Source organism: Dendrobates tinctorius, unplaced genomic scaffold (genome assembly GCF_039654945.1).
Source record: "Dendrobates tinctorius isolate UK_male_01 unplaced genomic scaffold, ASM3965494v1 ptg000084l, whole genome shotgun sequence".
In the NCBI taxonomy this organism is placed as follows: Eukaryota; Metazoa; Chordata; class Amphibia; order Anura; family Dendrobatidae; genus Dendrobates; species Dendrobates tinctorius.
The window spans coordinates 44,719,825-44,744,428 of NW_027361752.1; the positions used below are offsets into that span (position 1 = coordinate 44,719,825).

Sequence of the window (24,604 nt, forward strand, 5' to 3'; positions counted from 1 at the left end):
ATCGTGCGCTGCGTCGCTGCTGCATCGCTGTGAGATCTTTCTGTGTGAAAGCTCACGAGCGATCATTTAGCGATGCACCAGCGATCCTGACCGGGTCGGATCGCTGGTGCATCGCTAAGGGCCTTAAGAATCAAATGTCAACAATGCCCATGTAAATAAATGAACCACTTGCCATAATAAGCTCAAGCCACACAAAAGAGACAGTGCAGAGGATACTATAAACAGGTTAAGAGATAAACTAGTTTAAATAAAAGCCATGCCAAAATTAACCTAAAAAAGGTTGAAGCCACCCTGTGGTGGCGACACGCGTCGGGCACTCCACAAGCTCCCCCATGTGAGCGTGTTTGATTAGGCCAGTGCGGTCAGGATTCAGCCTTTACAACTTATCTGAGATCATGTAACCTTTTTTAGGTTAATTTTGGCATGGCTTTTATCTAACTAGCTTATCTCTTAACCTGTTTATAGTATCCTCTGCACTGTCTTTTGTGTGGCTTGAGCTTATTATGGCAAGTCGTTCATTTATTTACATGGGCATTGTTGATATTTGATTCTTACACTGTGAGTACCTTAACTAATCCTTTGGTAGCGTCTCTGAGCATTTAAATGCATTTATTTAACTATGCTTTATAGATTCCATATTTTCTATGAATGCTCTTGACTTTCAACATGTATACTCCCTATCTGTGATCATCATGGCCTGTTTATTTCCATGGACAATTTTGTAACATATTAGCTGTTCTAGATAGGCGGTTGCATTATTTACAGCTATTTTTGATCTAGCTACCTTTATTGGTTCTCTGTTCGACTGTGTAAATATTTTTTTGTTTGCTATCCACCTTGTCTATAATCTTTGAACTACAAAGCCTTTTATTTTTGCTCTCAAGGGGTGTGTCTTGTTGGCTCTATTATGAGCTCTTTGTGTGCTTTTGCATTGTCACTTTGTATGACTTTTAAATGTCTTTATCTGGTGTTGTTCATGTGTCCCTAATAAAATATATAACATTACTCTGTCGCCTTATTGGGGGACACAGAACCGTGGGTGTTATGCTGCTGTCCACTAGGAGGCGACACTATGCATAATCTGAAAAAGGTTAACTTTGTCTCCTCCTCTGCAGTATACACCCCTGGATGGCGTCAGCCTTCTCCAGTTTCTGCTTAGTGTCGCAAGGAGGCACACCTTTTTTCTTTTTTTTTTTCCTTTCATCGGAACAGATGAAGAAAAGTGGGTCTCCAGCGAGACTCCCGGCATGGCTCCTTCCTTGGCCCCTTCCTTGGCCCCCTTTTTAGGGGTGCCCAGTTGAAGTGGAGATGGCGGTTTCCCATGTCGCTCCTTCACCAGTCCCTCGGGTACTGGTCCGAAGTTGAGACCCCCCCTCCTTCCCCAACCCCCTTCCTTCCCCAACCCCCTTCAGGGTCTGGGTTGAGGTTGAGGCAAGGATGAAGACCCCCTGACGGTGACAGACACACCCTCCCTAATCCCCCGCAGGGGGCATTAGGTTGAGACGCCGCAGGTAGGGTCGGAGTACCAGGGACCCCAGAACAGCTGTGGGATCCTGCTGGGGCCAGGGGAGGGTGCAGGCAGACGTGGCACAGCAGAGACAGGGCTTTCTGCGCCCCTGCCTCTGCAGCAGCAGTGGCTCCATGGCGCTCCAGGGACCCCCCACACAGGAACCGCTAGCCCTGCTGCCCCCACCGCTAGCCAGTCGCCCATTCCGGGGGGGTCCGGTGCAAATCCGACCCCCTCCCGGACTACCGTGCCGCTCTGGAGCCCTCCTGGGCATCAGGCCTCTAATTTAGACCGCGGCTTCGGCCTAGCCGAAGCCGCAGCCTTTTCCCCGCCCCCCGGCCCGCCCCCCAGATGACGAAAATGACACTGCAGTGTCATAGAAGGGGCGGATCGAGGCAGGAAGGGCGCACTTTTACATAGCTCAGCGTGCCCTTTTCCAGCTCTCCGCCCCCTTCCCTCTCCACCTCAGAATCCGGTGGCCATCTTGCTGCACCTGAAGGAAGGCAGCACAGCAGTCTCCGGGGGGCACAGAACGTGGGGCTTATCAGCGCTGGACCTAAGGGGAGCATCGGTGGGGTAAGATCACAGCTGGGATCTGGTACTCAGCTGTGAATTCCTATACCCTATAGCGCTCTCCTACTCCTTTCCTCTGCGCAGATACCCCTGTAGGGCCTCTATTAATCAGCCTAGGTACTATGTCGGGCTCAAAGAAAAGAACCAGGCAAGACTGCTTTCATGCAGTCTGCACAGCCTGCAAGGTCACTCTCCCCAGTGGCAGCACGTACCCGCACTGCCGGGTCTGTACCCAAAAAACCGGAGCAGAACCCCAAGAAGTCCCTACCAACGCTTCTGCGACCGCTACTGCGCCGGAATGGGCGACTCAGATGTCGCAGTCTATGACACAGTCTATAGATAACCTGACCTCTACATTACTGCAGGCTCTGCAGGGTCATGTCTCGGCTATGAACGTTACCCAGCAAAGGGATGTCTGGTCTCACGTACAGGGCGCTTCCGACAGTTCGAGGCGTAAGCGGACCCACAGGTCGCGTTCATCTGCGTCCTCACATAGCAATAGGTCTTCCCCCTCCAGGGAGAGACAGTGGCTCCAGGTCACCGAGGCCGTCCCCTGATAGGGAAAGACAATGCGGATCTCCACAACGATCCCAGACCGGGGAAAACCTCCACTCTAGTTCGCCCGCTAGGGAGCTCCTTAGCGATACGCAAGACTCAGAGGGCATATGTGACTCCAACTCAGATAACGAAACAGAGACCGCTCTGCTCCCTTGTCCCCCTAGCAATACTGCGATAGTTGAGGATATCGTCTCTTCCATCCTTCGGGTGCTGGACATTTCAGATCCAACCCCGGATGCACCAGAACACAAGATTTCCTTCGAAAGTGTTCAGAAACCATCGAAGGTCTTCCCTAATCACCCGGAATTTAAAAAAAATCCTTTCTAAGCATTTTTCGCAGCCTGAGAAAAAATTCGCCAATCGCAAGTATTTGGAAGCAAAGTACCCCTTCCCACAGAAAGACACCAAGGATTGGACAGATCCGCCTGAAGTGGACCCTCCTGTCTCTAGACTAGCAGCACAAACGCTTCACTCGCTGCCGGACAGTTCAACCCTCAAGGACACAGCAGACAGACAGGTTGAACGCATGGCTCGTTCAATCTTTGAAGCGGCAGGTGCCTCTCTGGCTCCCGCTTTTGCTTCAGTTTGGGCAGCCAAGGCCATCATGGCCTGGGCTGATCTCTTGCAAAAGGGCCTTCAAGCCTCAAATCCTCAGCTGGCGGACCAGGCGGTGCAAATTGCAGTAGTGGCAGATTACATGGTCCATGCAGCGTTGGACTCTGCAAGAGGGGTAGTGGCAATAGCATCAAACGCCATCACAATCCGGCGTATTCTCTGGCTAAGAGAATGGAAAGCGGATGCGGCCTCAAAAAAGTCCCTAACAAATCTCCCGTACTTCAGTGGCCGTCTTTTCGGTGAAAAGCTGGATACAATGATATCCAATGCTACTGGGGGCAAAAGTACTTCCCTCCCTCAACTAAGACCAAAACGCACATTTAAAAGACGTAATCAATCTCGTTTCCGATCCTTTCGGAATTCTTCAGGCTGGTCCGTCTCACGCCCAGCACAAAACCGTAATCGTTCCCCCCCGCAGGGACAACACACGTGCGGCACAGAGGCCAGACAGGAACTGGCAGTCAAAGGCAAGCCAAGCGAAATCTAAAGGAGGAAAACCTCAGACTTTTGCCTCATCTTGACTTATGCCCTCCGGAAGACACCCCACTTGTAGGCGGACGACTGCTACTCTTTCAGCAGGTCTGGCTGCCTATTACAGACGACAAGTGGGTCAAGGAAATAGTGTCTTCAGGATACAAAATCGAGTTTACTACCAGCCCACCGCACAGGTTTTTTTTCTCTGTCCCTCCAAAATCCCCGCTCAAAGCTCAGGCCTTCCGTCAAGTGGTTTCTTCCGTACTGCAAGCAGGAGTCATAGTGCCGGTCCCAGCAGAAGAGCGCTTCCGAGGGTTCTACTCCAACCTGTTCGTGGTGCCCAAGAAAGGAAGCAGCGTCCGACCCATACTAGACCTCAAGCAACTCAACAAGTATGTTCGAGTTCGTCACTTTCGCATGGAATCCCTCCGGTCAATCGTTGCGTCCATGGAAAAAGGAGAATATCTCGCCTCCATAGACATACAGGACGCATACCTGCATATACCGATTGCTCCCGCCCATCAGAGGTTCCTCAGATTCGCAATCGACCAAGACCATTACCAGTTTGTGGCCCTCCCGTTCAGTCTCGCCATGGCTCCCAGAACATTTACAAAGGTCTTGGCAGCCACCATGGACGTTCTGCACTCCAGAGGCATAGTAATCCATTCCATACCATGTGTGCTAGAAGTGTGAAGATTAATTTAAGAATTAAAACCAGAATTGAACCAGAAGGGAACTGAAGGTAACTGTACACAGTCACTGTAAACAATGTTTCTGTTTGTTTTCACTTTCACCCCAATAATCCTTCACTTTCTGCTAATTCCCCTAATCCCTACTCCTAGTAAGGAACTGTTCATCTCTTCTTCAATCCTCCCCATCCACCTCACCTACGCCTCAAAACTGTTCCTTTACATACAATCCTCTGTCTCCAAACACAGACAGCCCCCTCATGCCCTCTCCTGCTCCCACCTGCTAACACTTTCTCTGCTCCTTCTCACTGCTGGTGATATCTCTCCAAATCCTGGTCCTCCTCACCACATTCCCACAGTCATTTCTACCTCCCATCCACACTCTATCACAACCTTCCGTAACCTCTCCAACCTTATACCCATTCACCCAGTCCCACTAACAGGAGCTCTGTGGAACGCTCGCTCTGTCTGCAACAAGCTTTCCTACATCCATGATCTTTTTGTTACTACCAAACTCTCCTTCCTCGCCATCACCGAAACCTGGCTCACCCCTTCTGACACAGCCTCTCCTGCTGCACTTTCGTATGGCGGCTTCCACCTTTCTCACACCCCCTGCCCCAGCAGCAAACATGGTGGAGGAGTTGGTTTTCTCCTGTCAGATACCTGCTCCTTCACCCCAATCCCACTGCCACCCTCTGTTACCCTCCCTTCCTTTGAGGTGCACTCTGTGCGCATCTACTCCCCCTCCAACCTCCAACTGGCTGTCATCTACCGCCCCCCAGGGCCAGCCACCACCTTCTTTGACCACTTCACCACCTGGTTACTTCATTTCCTTTCCGCGGACATCCCTACTATCATCATGGGCGACTTCAACATCCCCATTGACACTTCCCTCTCAGCTGCCACTAAACTTCTATCTCTCACTTCCTCCTTCGGCCTCACTCAATGGTCTTCTACAGCCACCCACAAAGATGGCCACACACTGGACCTCATCTTCACCCGCCTCTGCTCCCTATCTAACCTCTCTAACTCACCTCTTCCTCTCTCTGACCACAACCTGCTCACATTCTCTTCCCTCTTCACTCCATGTCTACAATCCCCACCCCACAAACTTTCACACCCTCGCAGGAATCTTAAACACCTTGACCTACACTCATTCTCCGAATCCCTCCTCCCTCTTACAGATATAAGTTCCTTACACAATGCGGATGACGCTGCCGCTCTATATAACACCACAATAGCTGTAGCTTTGGAATCCGCTGCCCCACTTACACATACCAAAACTCGCAAAATCAACAGACAGCCCTGGCACACCAGCCTGACCAAAGAGCTGAGGCGAGCTTCCAGGGCTGCTGAGCGCAGATGGAAAAGATCCCACTCCAACGAGCATTTCATCGCATTCAAACAGTCCCTCACTACTTTCAAGACCACACTCGCCACAGCTAAACAAACCTACTTCTCATCTCTCATATCCTCCCTGTCTCACAACCCTAAACAGTTATTCAACACCTTCAATTCTCTCCTCCGCCCCCCAGCACCTCCTCCCTCCCCACTCATCTCAGCTGAAGACTTTGCCTCATTTTTCAAGCAGAAAATTGATAACATCAGGGACAGTTTTGGTCAACAACCCCCAGAGCCCTTCCTCCCGACTTCCCAGCCCTCCACCTTCAAAACCAACTTCTCCACCATTACAGAAGATCGACTCTCCACTCTACTCTCAAGATCACATCTCACCACCTGTGCACTCGACCCGATCCCATCCCACTTCATCCCAAACCTCACCACAGTCTTCATCCCAACCCTAACCCATCTCTTCAACCTATCACTAACAACTGGTGTTTTCCCCTCAAGCTTTAAACATGCCTCCATCACACCTATCCTCAAAAAGCCCTCTCTTGACCCATCCTCTGTATCTAGCTATCGCCCTATATCACTTCTCCCATACGCCTCCAAGCTACTGGAACAACACGTCTACCTTGAACTGTCCTCCCATCTCTCTTCTTGCTCCCTCTTCGACCGCTTACAATCTGGCTTCCGGTCACACCACTCCACTGAAACTGCCCTTACTAAGGTCACCAATGACCTCTTAACTGCCAAGAGCAAGCGACACTACTCTGTCCTCCTCCTCCTGGACCTGTCGACTGCCTTTGACACAGTGGACCATTCCCTATTATTACAGACCCTCTCATCCCTCGGCATCAGACTTGGCCCTCTCCTGGATCTCATCATACCTAACAGACCGGACATTCAGCGTCTCCCACTCACACACCACCTCCTCACCTCGCCCCCTATCTGTCGGAGTCCCACAAGGTTCAGTCCTAGGGCCCCTGCTGTTCTCTATTTACACCTTTGGCCTGGGACAGCTCATAGAATCTCATGGCTTTCAGTATCATCTTTATGCTGATGACACACAGATCTACATCTCTGGACCAGATATCACCTCCCTACTAACCAGAATCCCTCAATGTCTGTCCACTATTTCATCCTTCTTCTCCACTAGATATCTGAAACTCAACATGGACAAAACAGAATTCATCATCTTTCCCCCATCTCACGTGACCCCCCCTACGAACCTATCAATTACAGTAAATGACTGCCCACTCTCCCCAGTCCCACAAGCTCGCTGCCTCGGAGTAATCCTTGATGCTGATCTCTCCTTCAAACCACATATCCAAACCCTTTCCACTTCCTGCCGACTTCAACTCAAAAATATTTCACGCATCCGTTCATTCCTCACCCAAGAATCTGCAAAAACCCTAGTCCATGCCCTCATCATCTCTCGCCTTGACTACTGCAACCTCATGCTCTGCGGCCTCCCCTCAAACACTCTCGCACCCCTCCAATCTATTCTAAACTCTGCTGCCCGACTAATCCACCTGTCCCCCCGCTATTCCCCAGCTTCTCCCCTCTGTCAATCCCTTCACTGGCTCCCAATTGCCCAGAGACTCCATTACAAAACCCTAACCATGACATACAAAGCCATCCACAACTTGTCTCCTCCATACATCTGTGACCTCGTCTCCCGGTACTTTCCTGCACGCAACCTCCGATCCTCACAAGATCTCCTTCTCTACTCCCCTCTTATCTCCTCTTCCCACAATCGCATACAAGATTTCTCTCGCGCATCACCCCTACTCTGGAACTCTCTACCACAACATATCAGACTCTCACCTACCATCGAAACCTTCAAAAAGAGCCTGAAGACCCACCTCTTCCGACAAGCCTATAACCTGCAGTAACCACCGATCGACCAAACCGCTGCACGACCAGCTCTACCCTCGCCTACTGTATTATCACCCATCCCTTGAAGATTGTGAGCCCTCGCGGGCAGGGTCCTCTCTCCTCCTGTACCAGTTATGACTTGTATTGTTTAAGATTATTGTACTTGTTTTTATGTATACCCCCCTCACATGTAAAGCGCCATGGAATAAATGGCGCTATAACAATAAATAATAATAATAATACCTGGACGACCTTCTCATCAAGGCCCCCACCCTCAAGGACTGCGAGGTCAATGTCTCGATCACGATCGACACTCTGAGGCGCCTGGGATGGTTAGTCAATTTACAGAAGTCCTCCACTACCCCGAGTCAGTCTCTGACCTTCCTGGGGATGTTATTCGACACCTCCAAGGGTCTGGTGATTCTCCCCAGAGACAAGGCACTGGCTCTCCGTCTGGGAGTTCACACACTCCTCCGCAAGTCCCCCAGATCTCTCCGGTATGCCATGAGAGTACTTGGCAGGATGGCAGCAGCAATGGAGGCGGTACCGTTTGCCCAGTTTCACCTCAGACCCCTTCAACTGGCCATCCTCAAGTCCTGGGACAGGAATCCGTTCTCCCTCGACAGGGAGTTCCGGTTATCAGCAAAAACCAGGAGGTCCCTGCACTGGTGGCTCGAGCCAACCTCGCATTCAAGGGGAAAATCCTTTCTCTCCGGTCAATGGAAGGTTTTGACCACCGACGCAAGCCTTATAGGTTGGGGCGTGGTGCACCTGCATCACAGAGCGCAAGGCAGTTGGTCACCAATGGAAGCGACCATGCCCATCAACATCCTGGAAATTCGGGCCATCTTCCTGGCGTTGAAAGCCTTCCATCACTTGCTAGCAGACTCTCATATCAGAGTACAGTCGGACAATGCCACGGCAGTGGCATACGTGAACCATCATGGCGGCACCCGCAGCATCCAGGCGATGACCGAAGTAACACGTATCCTACAATGGGCGGAGAATGCGAGGTCGGTACTCTCTGCGGTCCACATTCCGGGTGTGGACAACTGGGAAGCCGACTATCTCAGCCGACAAGGAATGGACTCGGGGGGAGTGGTCTCTCCATCCCGAAGTTTTCTGTCAGATCTGTCATCGTTGGGGCACCCCGGACGTGGATCTAATGGCATCCCATCTCAATGCCAAGGTTCCCAATTTCATGGCCAGGATACGCGATCCGCGGTCGCTCGGAGCAGATGCCCTGGTTCAGGACTGGACCCAGTTCCAGCTTCTGTACATTTTTCCACCCCTCCCCCTGATCTCCAGAGTCCTGAGGAAGATCAAACAAGAGGGTGTTCCCACCATCCTGATCGCTCCAGACTGGCCCAGGCGTACATGGTACGCTGATGTCATGCAACTCACAGCAGACGCTCCCTGGCGTCTCCCCACACGTCCCGACCTCCTGTCACAAGGCCCGTTCTTCCACCAGAACTCAGGAGTTCTCAATTTGCCGGCGTGGCCATTGAGACCTGGGTTTTGACCCAAGCAGGTTTTTCACCAGAAGTCGTTAAAACCATGATCAGGGCTCGAAAGCCAACTTCAGCCAAGATTTACTATCGTACCTGGAAGGTTTTCTTCATATGGTGCGAATCTCGTGGGCAGATCCCACTCCCCTATTCTCTTCCAAGGGTCCTCTGTTTCCTTCAGTCAGGCCTGGACGCCGGGCTATCCCTGGGCTCGCTGAAGAGCCAGGTGTCAGCGCTTTCAGTGCTCTTTCAGAGGCGTATTGCTAACAAGCCGCAAGTGAAGACTTTTCTCCAAGGGGTTTCCCGATTGGTTCCCCCCTACAAACGTCTGTTGGAGACGTGGGACCTCAACCTGGTCTTGACAGCACTACAGTCACCTCCTTTTGAACCCCTTAAGGAGGTCTCACTCCGCTTTCTATCACAGAAAGTGGTTTTCCTGATGGCGATCACCTCGCTACGCAGGGTGTCTGAACTTTCAGCTCTTTCCTGCAGACAACCCTTCCTGTTTTTTCATCAGGACAAGGTGGTTCTACGTACACTCCCATCATTCCTTCCGAAGGTTGTGTCCAGCTTCCACCTCAATGAGGAAATCTCACTACCGTCCCTTTGCCCGGCTCCCGTTCATAGGGTGGAGAAGGCTCTGCATACGCTTGACCTTGTCAGGGCATTGCGTGTTTACGTGTCTAGGACTGCTCCTTTCCGGAAGTCTGATTCACTTTTCCTTCTTCCAGAAGGCGTTCGCAAGGGCCTACTGGCTTCCAAAGCCACCCTTGCTAGGTGGATCAAGTCCACCATTCAAGAGGCTTACCGCCTCAACAATTCTCTTCCGGCCGGTATCACGGCACACACTACGCGGGCGGTAGGGGCCTCTTGGGCCATTCGGCATCAAGCCTCGGCACATCAAGTGTGTAAGGCAGCCACTTGGACTAGCCTGCACACATTTACAAAACACTACAGAGTGCATACCCAGTCTTCAGCGGATGCGAGCCTGGGTAGACTGGTCCTGCAGGCGGCAGTACCCCAAGTCTAGGGGACTGTCAGCACAATATTCGTCCACTGCTTCCCACCCAGGGACTGCTTTGGGACGTCCCACGGTTCTGTGTCCCCCAATAAGGCGACGGAGTAAAGGAGATTTTTGTGTACTCACCGTAAAATCTTTCTCTTAGCTTTTAATTGGGGGACACAGCTCCCACCCTGTTGCCCTTGCGGGCCGTTGTTACGGTTGGGTTCTCATATTGTTGTTTGAGCTCGTTTATAGTAGCCTTCTTACAGGCATGGTTATGTTTCTGGTATTTTCCTCCTAATGCTTTTGCACAAAACTGGAGAAGGCTGACGTCGTCCAGGGGTGTATACTGCTGAGGAGGAGACAAAGTTAATCTTTTTCAGATTATGCATAGTGTCGCCTCCTAGTGGACAGCAGCATAACACCCACGGTTCTGTGTCCCCCAATTAAAGGCTAAGAGAGATTTTACGGTGAGTACACAGAAATCTCCTTTTTGGTGATCCCTGCATTTTTTGGTCAGTAGCTTTCTCTATTATTTTCACAGTGTTTGTCTATACTGATTGCAGGAGTAACCCTATCTTATACCTAGTGGTGCCCTCCTGGTCCCTATTATTGTGCACCTTTAAACAAGAGGGGCATGTAGCTTGGATCGGTGAGTCAATCTCCCACCCAGGGACTGCTTTAGGACGTCCCACAGTATCTGTGTCCCCCAATGAGGTGAAGGAGAAACATGGATTTTTGTGATAAACTCACCGTAAAATCCTTTTCTCTGACACGCTCATTGGGGGACACAGCACCCACCCTATTAGCCAGTTGGCTCTTGTTGTATTTAATTAATATGCATTTACTTATGTGATGTAAGGGTGGTGTGTTGTTTTTTTTTTGGACATGTTGTACCTGTATTAAGGCTGATTTTGTTGTCCTCCTACTGCTTTCACACCAAACTGAGTTCCGCCCGCAATGGGGGGGCGAGGGTGTATACGGCGGAGGAGGAGCTAACCTCTTTTTTTCACTTCGCGTCAGCCTCCTAGCGGCAGAAGCATACACCCACAGTATCTGTGTCCCCCAATGAGCGCCTCGGAAAAAAGGATTTTACGGTGAGTTTATCACAAAAATCTATGTTTCGATTAGTTAGCCTGGCACGACAAAGTCGTCGCAGAGTGTAGCATGTGATGTTGCACCAGGTTCAACTAATCAAAAGAAGATAAACAGATGATGTCAGACCGATTTTTCAGAGCCACATATCACTTGGTGATGGACGGGGTCCGCCGAATCGTTTTGCACAGCTTTAGTGACTTGCACTGCATAACTCTGGTATAGTCACTAGTGTTTTTTCCCACTGTGCTTTTCACCTCTATGATATATTATATAAATATTAGTCATTTAGTCCAATCCCGTTGCTATACCCCTTCAGTGGTATGAGCAATAAAGCCAGTTTGGGGGACAGGACTGTAAGCGTGTTCCTGTGCTGTAAACTCCCATGAGGACTGTTTAGTGTTTGCACACCAGATGAATGTCCATTTCTGTTCCTCCAGGTTGATGAGAGCCAGACTGGGGAACCAGGATGGCTTGGGGGAGAACTGAAAGGGAAAACGGGCTGGTTTCCTGCCAACTACGCTGAAAGACTGCCTGAAAGCGAGTTCCCAAGTACAGCAAAACAAGTAACAGACACTGCATCCAAAACCACTGTCCATCTGACAACGTCCACGGTCACATCGGTAGCTTTCACCGATTCATCTACAAATGCCAACAACTGGGCAGACTTCAGCTCCACGTAAGAGCCGCAATGGCAGATTGTTCTATTTCTTGCCTCGGTCTTTATATATTTTTTAAAAAAGGATATGAGATTTGTCAGACCTGATGGTGTTGCATCATGTTAGAATGGATTGTGTTCAACTGCTTTTCCCATCAAACATGACAGTAGCATGAGACATGGTCCAACTCCCAGGACAGGAAGCTTGCAGATACAAAAAGGTGGGACCACTAACCAATCCTCAGTGGTTTCCCTTTTTGGGACACAGAAACTTGTGGATTCCCTGGTGCTGCCTTCACTGGGGTGTATGATGGGAACCCCCCTTTTATTTATTTTTTTTTCTTTCCCCACTATCTGGGGTTTCCAGATGCCCATCATCACCCGGCCTTCACGGAACTTAGCATGCCGGGCTTCTGTCTCAGCCCACTTTCCTAAGCTCTCCGTCTGAGCTCCCTGCGGTACCCCTCTCTCATGATGATGTGCGACTCTGGGGATCAAAGAACTAGCGTGATGTGCATAGTTATCTGTTGCTGGGATCCGAGGGCCGGCACATGAGATACACGGGCTGAAAATCGCTCGGGGATGCGGCCGAAAGTGGGGCAATGGTTCCAGTAGCGTGATCTCGAAGTTGGCAGCTACAGATCAGCTGTTCTCGGTGCTGGCAGAGGATGGATAGTAACAGTTATGGCCCTAAACAGCGCAGCTCCTTCAGCTGTGTAGTGGCCGCTGTTGAGTACTGTCGGGAACGAACAGCGCGTTCACAGCCCCATAGTGAATAAATGGAGGAGCTGTCGATTATGTGCACTGTCACTTTGTTCTACCAGGGACTGCTGATCGGTGCCGACCCTCTCTCATTGTGCTGTCATCGCATTTATAAAAGTGCAGATTACTGATTGGTGTAATTATCATTTTCTTGTTTCATATATTCATCAGGTGGCCAACTAATAATAATGAAAAGGCAGCAGAGACCGATAACTGGGTCACATGGGCAACTCAACCCTCGCTAACAGTACCAAGTGCTGGCCAGATCCGACAACGCTCAGCTTTTACCCCCGCTACAGTCACAGGTTCTTCTCCGTCCCCGGTTCTAGGTCAGGTAGGTTGGAGCTCATATTTTTGTGCCATGAAAACATCCTTTAAATCTCTTGTGTCTGCAGACTTGTCCAAGACTTGTATATTGGTGACCTATCCTTAGAAGAGGCCATAAGTATCCTGATTAATAGCAAAAAATAGTAGAAAAGAACGGCACTCACCGGGTAGTGTAGTCAAGGCTTTATTATAAAAGCATATCAGCGGGAGAACGGGTGCAAAAAGGAGATAGCAACGACGATCGTTTCGCTCTGCTAAGGCGCTTCCACAGGTTACAAGTATGTAACCTGTGGAAGCGCCTTAGCAGCGCGAAACGATCGTTTAGTTTTTTTTTTCCATGAATGTGCACCTATGGGTAAAACAGTTGTATTGTCGGCTGCGTCTCTTTTATACATGTATGATGGTTCGGATGTGTGGACTATTGTGATGGTGCTCGCCTTCTATTTCTGGACTTTGTAATCCTGATTAATAGGGTAACACCGGGCACCTCCACCGATCAGATGTTGGCTCCAGTTATCACTGTACAGAACAGAATAGCATAGAGCCCGTAGCTAATATCTGATCGTCCCATGATTGTGTTGTCTCCCACAGCAGCCATTATAGGGGTAATTTAACCTTATATGCTGCTATGTAATACATGTAAGTACTTATTTACCTTTTCTTGTGGTAGGGGGTCCTGAGCAGAACTGCCCCATCCCCATAATGTCCTATGCCCTTGTATTTGAACTTAGCAATAGTGCAAGAAAACTAGATTAGCAATCTAGAACAACCAGCCTGAATATCGCTCTTGTAGGATTTCAGAAGATTTTGGATTACTGCTGCCTATAACACAACTCCATGATGTTACATTTCCATTTGTCCATTCCTTTTACGCGGACATTTATTGTGTTATATTTTTTTTTTAAGGGTGAAAAAGTAGAAGGACTTCAAGCACAGGCTTTATATCCCTGGAGGGCCAAGAAGGACAACCACCTAAACTTCAACAAGAATGACACCATCACTGTTCTGGAGCAGCAGGACATGTGGTGGTTCGGTGAAGTTCAAGGACATAAGGGCTGGTTCCCCAAATCATATGTGAAGCTCATCTCCGGGCCGCTCAGGAAGTCTACAAGGTTTGTATGTAGGGTTTTTATTTGTCCGCATCTACAATGAGCGTGACTTGGGGATCAAATGGGAAAAAACTTGCACTTTCAATGAATTTAATAGAAATGAGAATGAAACCTCTCCATCTAACTGCTGTATTCCCATTGTAGGGATTCACTTGTTCGCATTAGGTATTAAGCCTTAGGTAGCGTTCACACAGCCAATGCAGTTTTGGTCCAAACACGTGCAGTTTTTATTGCTTTACACAGGTTGCACAGCACCAAAACAAACTCTTAAGCATAAATGTCTAGCCTAATCCAGACGCTAACTACACAGAACAGACCCTGGCTACTCATACACAGCTGCTCTAGCCCCAGCTCGGGCAAACAAATCTGTTGTTCACAGCAAACCAGCGATACTTGAGGTTCCCTCCACACAGCCTGTGCATTTAATCATGATCACAGATGTCAGTGCGGGCTCACCTGAACAGATTACAGTCCTTTCTCCCAGAGCAGACTTTCTACACAGAAGAGGAACGATTCCACCAGTCTTTGTATTCCCTTCAGCCCGAACTCCAGCGCCAAACAGAAGTGTTTAACTTCAGGCACAGTACACACTAAACAGGCTGCAGCTTCTACACAGTTCTCTGCAAGTCTCACAAACAGACTGCTTAGTTCAGTCTCCATTCAGAGAGAGACCCTGGCATGTTTCTCAGCCACAGCTCACATTTTGGCTGGTCACTCAACAGCAGCACACTCCACTCTGCTCATCTTCCAGCAGAATTGACACTCCATAAAGCTACTTTCTGGTTCTTGGCAAAATCATACAGGTGCATCTAATCAGGTCCCTGCAGAGCTGGGATTTAACTCTGTCCTTCCTAGCTTTGCTACACCTTCATACAGTGTTCTCTTTGGGAGTTTGCCTCCTATGGGACCATAGTCTTGTCAAATCAACAATGAAGAAGCTGTGTCACTTAATTGGCACCTTTAATTCATTTATTCCGATGTTTTGTAAGGGTGTGACAGCCAGATGCGCACAGATCTGGTAGTGATAGCTTTATCCTCTTGGTATGCCATCTTAAATTTTGGCGAGAAAGTTCATTTAAGGTGAACCTTACAGCCGATACATGCTGCCCGATCCTCGGACACTGGCTGCATGATTTCAGCTGTGTATGTTTGACCCTGAAATGCTGCGACATTTCGGAGAAGGATACATTCCCGGACGGCTCCGTCTCCAACGGATGTTTTCCTCTGAATTGCTGCAGTGTTTGAGTCAATCATACATGGCCAAAATCCTGCAGCCAGTGTCCGTGGGTCGGGCAGCATGTGTCCGCTGTAAGGGTTCCCTTTTGGTCAAAGGCCAGCTATTTTTTTTTTTTTTTGCATTTTCTTTTATTCCCTGTAACTTGGTTGCTCAGTCAGATATATTGTTAGCTCTTTCATCCAGTCTGTTGTTTTTAATATTTTTTTTTTTTTTTTTTGCACAGCATTGATTCGACATCTTCAGAAAGTCCTGCCAGTCTAAAGAGAGTCTCGTCACCAGCATTCAAGCCTGCCGTCCAAGGAGAAGGTGAGTTCGGCCCGCATCCTCCTCTTACATCCTGTGGCTTTCGTTCATTATTTGCCTCATGGACAAGTTGCGCCGTAGATGTAAACGAACGAGAAAAAGTAACCACCTTTTTGAGAGGAATATGTCACTTGCAGATAGGTCTTATGGTTGGAAATTGATGAGGCTTGTTATAAAATTCATCCTTGTGACCCCTTAGTATTTATTGTCACCTGACAATAAATTTCAGAGTTTTATGGTACAAGCCCAATCAGTACACGCTAGTCCTAATCCAGCGGTATTGGAAACATCGGTCAGCGTTCACATGTAATGTCGTGTCTCCATTTTTTTTTTTTCCAGAATACGTTGCAATGTACACGTATGAGAGCAATGAACAAGGAGACCTGACCTTCCAGCAAGGTGATATGATTGTAGTCATAAAGAAAGATGGCGATTGGTGGACTGGGACCGTAGGGGATAAAACCGGAGTCTTCCCTTCCAACTACGTCAGACTTAAAGATGCAGAGGTAGACATGCTTTTTACCGCTCTGTGTAGCCTTCACTTCATGACACCCGGTGTGCTCCTTTCAGGAAATGTAGGTGGCAAGGGGTTGATTCCTTAGATACAACCACCACTGATGAACAGAATCCTCCAATGAGCGCCATCGTTAAAGGGTCAATATTGACTTTTTTAGGATTGCAACTTCCAACAGGTGGCGCTAGAGTTCTAGGCCTATTCTTCTATGAAGAGGCAATTTGAATAGTCTTTACCTAGGCGCACTCGCATACGTTTTTTGGCCTTGTACCTGGATAAACCATAATTTAAGATGTCCAGTGGTGATTTCTGGGATCAAAGGCCACAGACATCTTCTTAAAGGTACCATAAAGTTAAAAAGCTGCCATCTCTACATTTGGGAAAATGCCTAACCATCCCCATCCTCTATCATCGTACACATACAAACTTTGCTTGGTATACATATGTTTGGAAGGAGAAGAGATGATTAGATGCTATTAGACACCCCTGGCGGCAGCATATCTCCCATGTTGAAATCCAGCTGCTCAATCTTCCTTTCTTTATCGCCTCATTGGGGGACACAGGTTACCATGGGTGTATGCTGCTGCTGCTGCTAGGAGGCTGACACTATGCAAAACGAGAAAATTAGCTCCTCCCCGGCAGTATACACCGACAGGCAGGAAGTACCTCAGTTTGTGCTTAGTGTCTGTAGGAGGCGGACTGGGATCTCCACAGATCCGCAGTTAACTATCCTTTTTTCCTTACAGATTTTAGTTGTGTTATTAATCTTATCCATTTGTTTTCCAGATACAGCGTCAGGAAACGGTGTGATTTCTCACCCTGCCTTCCCATATCAGGCAGCTGAGCGAGCAGTGTGGTGTCGCCCACATCGCACCTCTCAGTACCGCAGGCAGGACCCTTTCCCTATCACCATTCAGGTGCTATGGGCTGATGTCAGGTGGCTGGTCCTAGCCAATTCCCCTCCTCACCCCTCTCCCGGGAGAGGGCTGAGAGGAAGACGGTGATCACCGGCGGTGGTCTTTCCCCTTCTAGCAAGGGGTTGACACTGTCTTCTGCACTGCTGAGACGCAGTGCGGGTATAGAGGATCTTCCTTCCCAGCGGCCTTTCCCCTATTCGTGGGGCCCCTGTGGTCATCCTCTTCGCGTTCAAGATGTGGGCGTCAGGTATGTGGTCTGACTGCCCCCACCGGCCCCGTGCCCCTTCACATAGAAGCCATCGGCGCCGCTGTTAACCCCTCAATGCCCACACTTCCTTTTATAAAAAAAAAAAATTGCGCCCTTTTTTCCCAGGCGCGCGCCTCGCCAGATTCTTTGTTCACCGGCCGCAGCCGGGAGCTCAGCAAGGGTCCCCCGCAGCTATTATTATTATTTATTGTTATAGCGCCATTTATTCCATGGCGCTTTACATGTAAGGAGGGGTATACATAATAAAAACAAGTACAATAATGTTAAACAATACATAACTGGTACAGGAGGAGAGAGGACCCTGCCCGCGAAGGCTCACAATCTACAAGGGATGGGTGAGAATACAGTAGGCGAGGGTAGAGCTGGTCATGCAGCGGTTTGGTCGATCGGTGGTTACTGCAGGTTATAGGCTTGTCGGAAGAGGTGGGTCTTCAGGCTCTTTTTGAAGGTTTCGATGGTAGGTGAGAGTCTGATATGTTGTGGTAGAGAGTTCCAGAGTAGGGGTGATGCGCGAGAGAAATCTTGTATACGATTGTGGGAAGAGGAGATAAGAGGGGAGTAGAGAAGGAGATCTTGTGAGGATCGTAGGTTGCGTGCAGGAAAGTACCGGGAGACGAGGTCACAGATGTATGGAGGAGACAGGTTGTGGATGGCTTTGTATGTCATGGTTAGGGTTTTGTACTGGAGTCTCTGGGCAATGGGGAGCCAGTGAAGGGATTGACAGAGGGGAGAAGCTGGGGAATAGCGGGGGGACAGGTGGATTAGTCGGGCAGCAGAGTTTAGAATAGATTGGAGGGGTGCGAGAGTGTTCGAGGGGAGGCCACAGAGCAGGAGGTTGCAGTAGTCAAGGCGAGAGATGATGAGGGCATGGACTAGGGTTTTTGCAGATTTTTGGTTGAGGAATGAACGGATTTGTGAAATATTTTTGAGTTGAAGTCGGCAGGAAGTGGAAAGGGCTTGGATATGTGGTTTGAAGGAGAGATCAGCGTCAAGGATTACCCCGAGGCAGCGAGCTTGTGGGACTGGGGAGAGTGGGCAGCCATTTACTGTAATGGATAGGTTCGTTGGGGAGGTCACGTGAGATGGGGGAAAGATGATGAATTCTGTTTTGTCCATGTTAAGTTTCAGAAATCTAGCGGAGAAGAAGGATGAAATAGTGGACAGACATTGAGGGATTCTGGTTAGTTGGGAGGTGATATCTGGTCCAGAGATGTAGATCTGTGTGTCATCAGCATAAAGATGATACTGAAAGCCATGAGATTCTATGAGCTGTCCCAGGCCAAAGGTGTAAATGGAGAAGAGCAGGGGTCCTAGGACTGAACCTTGTGGGACTCCGACAGATAGGGGGCGAGGTGAGGAGGTGGTGTGTGAGTGGGAGACGCTGAATGTCCGGTCTGTTAGGTATGATGAGATCCAGGATAGGGCCAAGTCTGTGATGCCAAGGGATGAGAGGGTCTGTAATAATATGGAATGGTCCACTGTGTCAAAGGCAGCCGACAGGTCCAGGAGGAGGAGGACAGAGTAGTGTCGCTTTCTCTTGGCGGTTAAGAGGTCATTGGTGACCTTAGTAAGGGAAGTTTCAGTGGAGTGGTGTGACCGGAAGCCAGATTGTAAGCGGTCGAAGAGGGAGCAAGAAGAGAGATGGGAGAACATTTCAAGGTAGACATGTTGTTCCAGTAGCTTGGAGGCATAGGGGAGAAGTGATATAGGGCGATAGCTAGATACAGAGGATGGGTCAAGAGAGGGCTTTTTGAGGATAGGTGTGATGGAGGCATGTTTAAAGCTTGAGGGGAAAACACCAGTTGTTAGTGATAGGTTGAAGAGATGGGTTAGGGTTGGGATGAAGACTGTGGTGAGGTTTGGGATGAAGTGGGATGGGATCGGGTCAAGTGCACAGGTGGTGAGATGTGATCTTGAGAGTAGAGTGGAGAGTCGATCTTCTGTAATGGTGGAGAAGTTGGTTTTGGAGGTGGAGGGCTGGGAAGTCGGGAGGAGGGGCTCTGGGGGTTGTTGACCAAAACTGTCTCTGATGTTGTCAATCTTCTGCCTGAAAAATGAGGCAAAGTCTTCAGCTGAGATGAGTGGGGAGGGAGAAGGTGCTGGGGGACAGAGGAGAGAATTGAAGGTGTTGAATAACTGTTTAGGGTTGTGAGACAGGGAGGATATGAGAGATGAGAAGTAGGTTTGTTTAGCTGTGGCGAGTGTGGTCTTAAAAGTAGTGAGGGACTGTTTGAATGCGATGAAGTGCTCGTTGGAGTGGGATCTTTTCCATCTGCGCTCAGCAGCCCTGGAAGCTCGCCTCAGCTCTTTGGTCAGGCTGGTGTGCCAGGGCTGTCTGTTGATTTTGCCAGCTTTGGTATGTGTGAGTGGGGCAGCAGATTCCAAAGCTACAGCTATTGTGGTGTTACATAGAGCAGCAGCGTCATCCGCAATGTGTAAGGAACTTATATCTGTGAGGGAGGAGGGATTCAGAGAATGAGTATAGGTCAAGGTGTTTAAGATTTCTGCGAGGGTGTGAAAGTTTGTGGGGTGGGGATTGTAGACATGGAGTGGAGAGGGAAGAGAATGTGAGAAGGTTGTGGTCAGAGTGAGGAAGAGGTGGGTTAGATAGGGAGCAGAGGCGGGTGAAGATGAGGTCCAGTGTGTGGCCATCTTTGTGGGTGGCTGTAGAAGACCATTGAGTGAGGCCGAAGGAGGAAGTGAGAGATAGAAGTTTAGTGGAAGCTGAGAGGGAAGTGAACTGCCAGTACCTACTGTCATCGGCGGCGTCACGGGCATCGGGGGCAGCAAGCCAGTCTCCGGGCAGTTTGTTACTTTCACTTTTGTTTGTGGGCGGGCAGCGTCATCAGCTCACGCCCCTCGTTCTGCGCACGCTCTTTTCGCGCTTTTTAGCCTATCACAGAGCTGCTTTCGATTTGCAGCCTCCTCCTTTCCCCGTGTTAATCCAATCGCGTGGCACGGCCACTAAGCTCCGCCCACTTGTGTGACATGCCCGCTAAGCTCCGCCCACCTGCACGGCATGCCCGCTAAGCTCCGCCCACTCACTCGGCACGCCCGGTAAGCTCCGCCCACCATTCAGGTCCTTCTGCTGGAATCTCATGTTCCTCTTTGCAAGGAGCTCTGCTGGGGGGACACATCTACTCGGCTCTGCTGCGCATAAGGCTACGGCATAAGGCTACGGTAGGCTCTGCTTTTCCTGGGGCTCTAATTAGCTCCCCTTGGAAGTACTCACTCCCCTCCCTGCAGTACTTTCACCAGATACGTTCTGCTATTCTGCCGCAGACTCCACATATGCCCGACCCTGCAAGGGCTCCCTATTCTAGGCCCACTGCTACTCACTACGCCTGCGCACGCTGTAAAAAGAAGTGGGCATCTGGTCAGTCGTCACCTTTCTGCCCGTCCTGCAGTCCTTCTACTATGTCTGCCCCTCAGGAGCACACCGAACTCCGGGATATGAGCTCCCCCCCCCCCCACCCGCCCCCAGAGTGGGCTGTTGCAATGTCTCAGTCGGTCGCGAACCTGACTAACGTGTCTCAGTCCCTGGTTCAGGTCTTAGAACGATTACCTCAGCTATCTACAGCACCTGTGCTCCGACCGCCTCTCACGGTGAGTCGTCCGCACCTGACCGCGACCTCCAGAGGGACAGACCGGGTAGGAGTTCCAGGAAGCGGGCCCTGTCTGGCTCTTCTTCCAGCTCACAAGGCCCCTCCGCATCATCCAGGCTGCTCTCCTCGCCTCCGTCCCCTTCTTCAGAGGACGACATTGGGTCAAACGTAGACTCCCAATCGGGGTCTGACTCAGATTCGGACCACATGTCCAAAACACAGGACATGGTAGATAGTCTCATATCAGCGATTACCCAAACGCTCAAAATAAAGGAGGACAAGACGCCCCCACAAGAATGCTCTGTCCCCTTCAAACGAGCAAAACCTCCCTCCTGAACCTTTCCTAATCACAAGGAGTTCGAGACTACGTTAACCAAACACTGGGAGCATCCTGAAAAGCGGTTCCCTGGGCGCCGGCACCTAGACGTGCTATATCCCTTTAAGGCAGACCTTCTCGCGAAATGGGCCAAAGCTCCCGAGGTGGACCCACCAGTCTCCCGTTTTTCCTCAAAAACGGTTCTATCCCTTCCGGACGGCGCATCACTTAAGGATTCAACGGACAGGCAGATCGAATCGATGGCCAAATCGATTTTTGAGGCAACTGGCGCCTCTCTCTGTCCCAGTTTCGCCTCCTCATGGGTAGCGAAAGCCATTTCAGCCTGGGCAAAAATTCTTCGCAAGGGCATTTTAGTGTCAGCTCCTCAGGACGAGCTAGCGTAGCTGGCTGACCAAATTAATCATGCTGGTAAATGCCTCTTGGCCGCCTCTTTGGATGCATCTGGGTGTTCAGCAAGAGCTAACAGCAACATAGTTGCCATACGCTGTATCCTTTGGTTGAAGACATGGAGTGCGGACTCCACCTCTAAGAAGTCACTCACTAACCTAGAGTTTCAGGGTTCTAGGCTCTTTGGCGCCAGGCTGGATCAGATAATTTCTGATGCCACCGGAGGTAAAAGTACCTCCCTTCCTCAGTCTCGACCTAGACGTTTTTTCAACAGAAAAGCTCCTCGTCAGTTTAAGTCCTTTCGCCCCTTTCCTTCCTCGGAAAATTCCTCCCAGCAGGACCGGCCTCTACCTTCGGGGAACGGATAAAACAATCGTATAAACCCGCACCCCCTTGGGACTGCTTTGGGACGTCCCATGGTAACCTGTGTCCCCCAATGAGGCGATAAAGAAAGAGGGATTTTTGGTTCTTACCGTAAAATCTCTTTCTTGAAGCCTTCATTGGGGGACACAGCACCCTCCCTGTTTAAGTTGTACCATGTTGGGCCTACGAGTCCCTTGTTGGGTTGGCACATATTTTCAGAGTTATTGCTGCTTCTCCTACTGCTGGTTACACCAACTGAGGTACTTGGTGCCTGTCGGTGGGTGTATACTGCCGGGGAGGAGCTAATTTTCTCGTTTTGCTTAGTGTCAGCCTCCTAGCAGCATACACCCATGGTAACCTGTGTCTCCCAATGAAGGCTTCAAGAAAGAGATTTTACGGTAAGAACCAAAAATCCCTCTTTCCCCTGACATCTGCCAACACCGTACACATCAGAATCATCAGAGGGTTAAAGAAATATAAATCTGTATATGGTCCCCTTAATGCAGTGCTAAACAAGAAAAAAAAAATGCCTTGTCAGAATCCATGTATGGAAGACAGAGGACTTATGGCAGAGTCGGTGCTGGAAATGATGGACTTCTATATAAAGCGGAGACCTGGCTTATGAGCTGAAGCACTGGCCCTCGTGTTGGTGAATGGCCGCACCTTCTGGTCTCTTCCTAATTGTTCCCAGCCTGTGACACTTATGTTTGGGATCCTTTTAGATTGACACCTACTTTCATCCTAATTTGCTTTTGTTTTAATTTGAAGGGTATGGTGACTGCAGGAAAAACAGGAAGCCTTGGGAAGAAACCAGGTGCGTATTTAGTGCTTTATCTAGCAGCCCATGCTAAAGTCAGTACTATATTATATACGTGCTATTTCTTGTTTAGAAATTGCCCAGGTTATTGCCCCGTATACGGCTACTGGCCCAGAGCAGCTGACATTGGCGCCCGGTCAGCTGATTCTTATCCGAAAGAAGAACCCCGGAGGCTGGTGGGAAGGAGAACTGCAGGTGGGTGTCACAGATGAACATATGTCCTCATGGAAGGACTTATCCAAGTCCATAGAGGACTCTAAATGTCTGATGGATTAGTTAAATTTTTATTGTGAATTTATTTTCCTTGTCAAATTGTATAATATTTTATGTTAGGAGACTGACAAGTGGCCCATTTGTACCCATTATTGCAAATTTTGAGACTGGTGTTGTAAAAAGCTCCATGTAGTTTACTCTTGGTGACTGTGTTGTCTCCCCACAGGCCCGTGGGAAGAAGAGGCAGATCGGATGGTTCCCTGCTAACTACGTCAAGCTCCTGAGCCCTGGTACAAATAAAAGTACACCCACCGAACCGCCTAAACCAGCAGTGTTACCCCCTAGTAAGTATAATACTTCAGAATTTTGATATGGGAGTTGTCTCATTTGTCCTACCTCTTGACAAGTAATGCCCACCTTGCCAATCCCCGGTCTGCTTTTATGGGTAGCAGCGGGAGACCCCAGATGAGTTGAAATGTTATTGCTGGAGCCTAGTTGATGAAGGCCCAGGAAAACGTCAGCACAGGAATTGCAGCAGGGCATTGGTAATATTTGTGTACCATTTTAAAAGGGTTCTCCACTTTCCAAAGCAGAATGTCTTGTTGGTGGGATCCCATCAACCATCTGTAATCCATGAAGAAGCTTGGCAGCAAGTGTGCTGTTCCCCCAGCAGTGCCACCTCAGGATGAGTGAAGTATTACATCTGTCTCATTGAAATTGAGAAATGATGGGTCCTCCAAGGAATTAAAAAGGCTTTTAGTAGTAAATCCCCATTTGGACACTTTCAAGATCTCTCTCTCTCTCTCCCACCACCCTTGAAAATTGTTTTTATACTGCATTATTAACTCCAATATTGTTACCATGATCTGTGCTGCACAGTCCAGAAAAGCATCATCTGATAGCGCACAATTCGGACTAGCGACTCAACAGTGCCGCCGGCCTGGACTGACAATCTTCAGAAGTGTTGCACACAGCCTAGAGAGTATCCCACATAAAGTCAATTAAAACATAACCTTTAATGAACCATTAAAAGGACATAACACACAAAAACATTACAAAAAAGTGCTCATGTGAACCAGTGCTCAATAAAAAATAGTTTGGTCTCACCATTGGTATTAGATATAGCATTCCAGCATCAGGGCGTATCCTGCTGGAGAGACAATCCACTCATGGGGAGCTGAGACATGGGAAAACCAGTGTTAATGTAAAGTATTCCCCTACACTCCCTGTCGTGCCCCAGCGTTACTCCTGTCCTAACAAGGACAGGCCCCAAGTGGGTCCTGTAGTGGACACCCCCACTGATAAGGGGAAAAATAGAAGCTCCCTACGCGTTTCTTCCCCAATGGTGGGGATTCATCAGGGGAGTCAAATAGATATAAAGCAGTAGGAAAGGATATATAGAATTAGTGTTAGAGGTGCCTAACAAACTAGAGGGACTGTCCCTGTCACTACCAAGTGGAATCTTCAGAAGTGCACTGCCCCCTGGCAAGTAAAAGGCCTAGCAGGCAAAGGTATGCTGCATTCATGTAGATTGATCTTAAGA

General features: G+C 49.3%; 1 protein-coding gene across 4 annotated transcripts in view; it reads left to right on the forward strand.

The window, feature by feature from the left end:
- The window catches only part of ITSN1 (intersectin 1), a 158,947-nt gene that overhangs the window by 91,050 nt on the left and 43,293 nt on the right, over window positions 1-24,604 (forward strand). For all 4 annotated transcript variants that reach the window (XM_073584618.1, XM_073584619.1, XM_073584620.1 and 1 more), the window contains 8 exons: window positions 11,685-11,923; window positions 12,836-12,998; window positions 13,898-14,103; window positions 15,561-15,643; window positions 15,980-16,146; window positions 22,800-22,845; window positions 22,922-23,043; window positions 23,288-23,405. In XM_073584618.1, coding sequence (XP_073440719.1) covers window positions 11,685-11,923; window positions 12,836-12,998; window positions 13,898-14,103; window positions 15,561-15,643; window positions 15,980-16,146; window positions 22,800-22,845; window positions 22,922-23,043; window positions 23,288-23,405 — 1,144 coding nt within the window. The remainder of the gene's footprint in view (window positions 1-11,684; window positions 11,924-12,835; window positions 12,999-13,897; window positions 14,104-15,560; window positions 15,644-15,979; window positions 16,147-22,799; window positions 22,846-22,921; window positions 23,044-23,287; window positions 23,406-24,604) is intronic.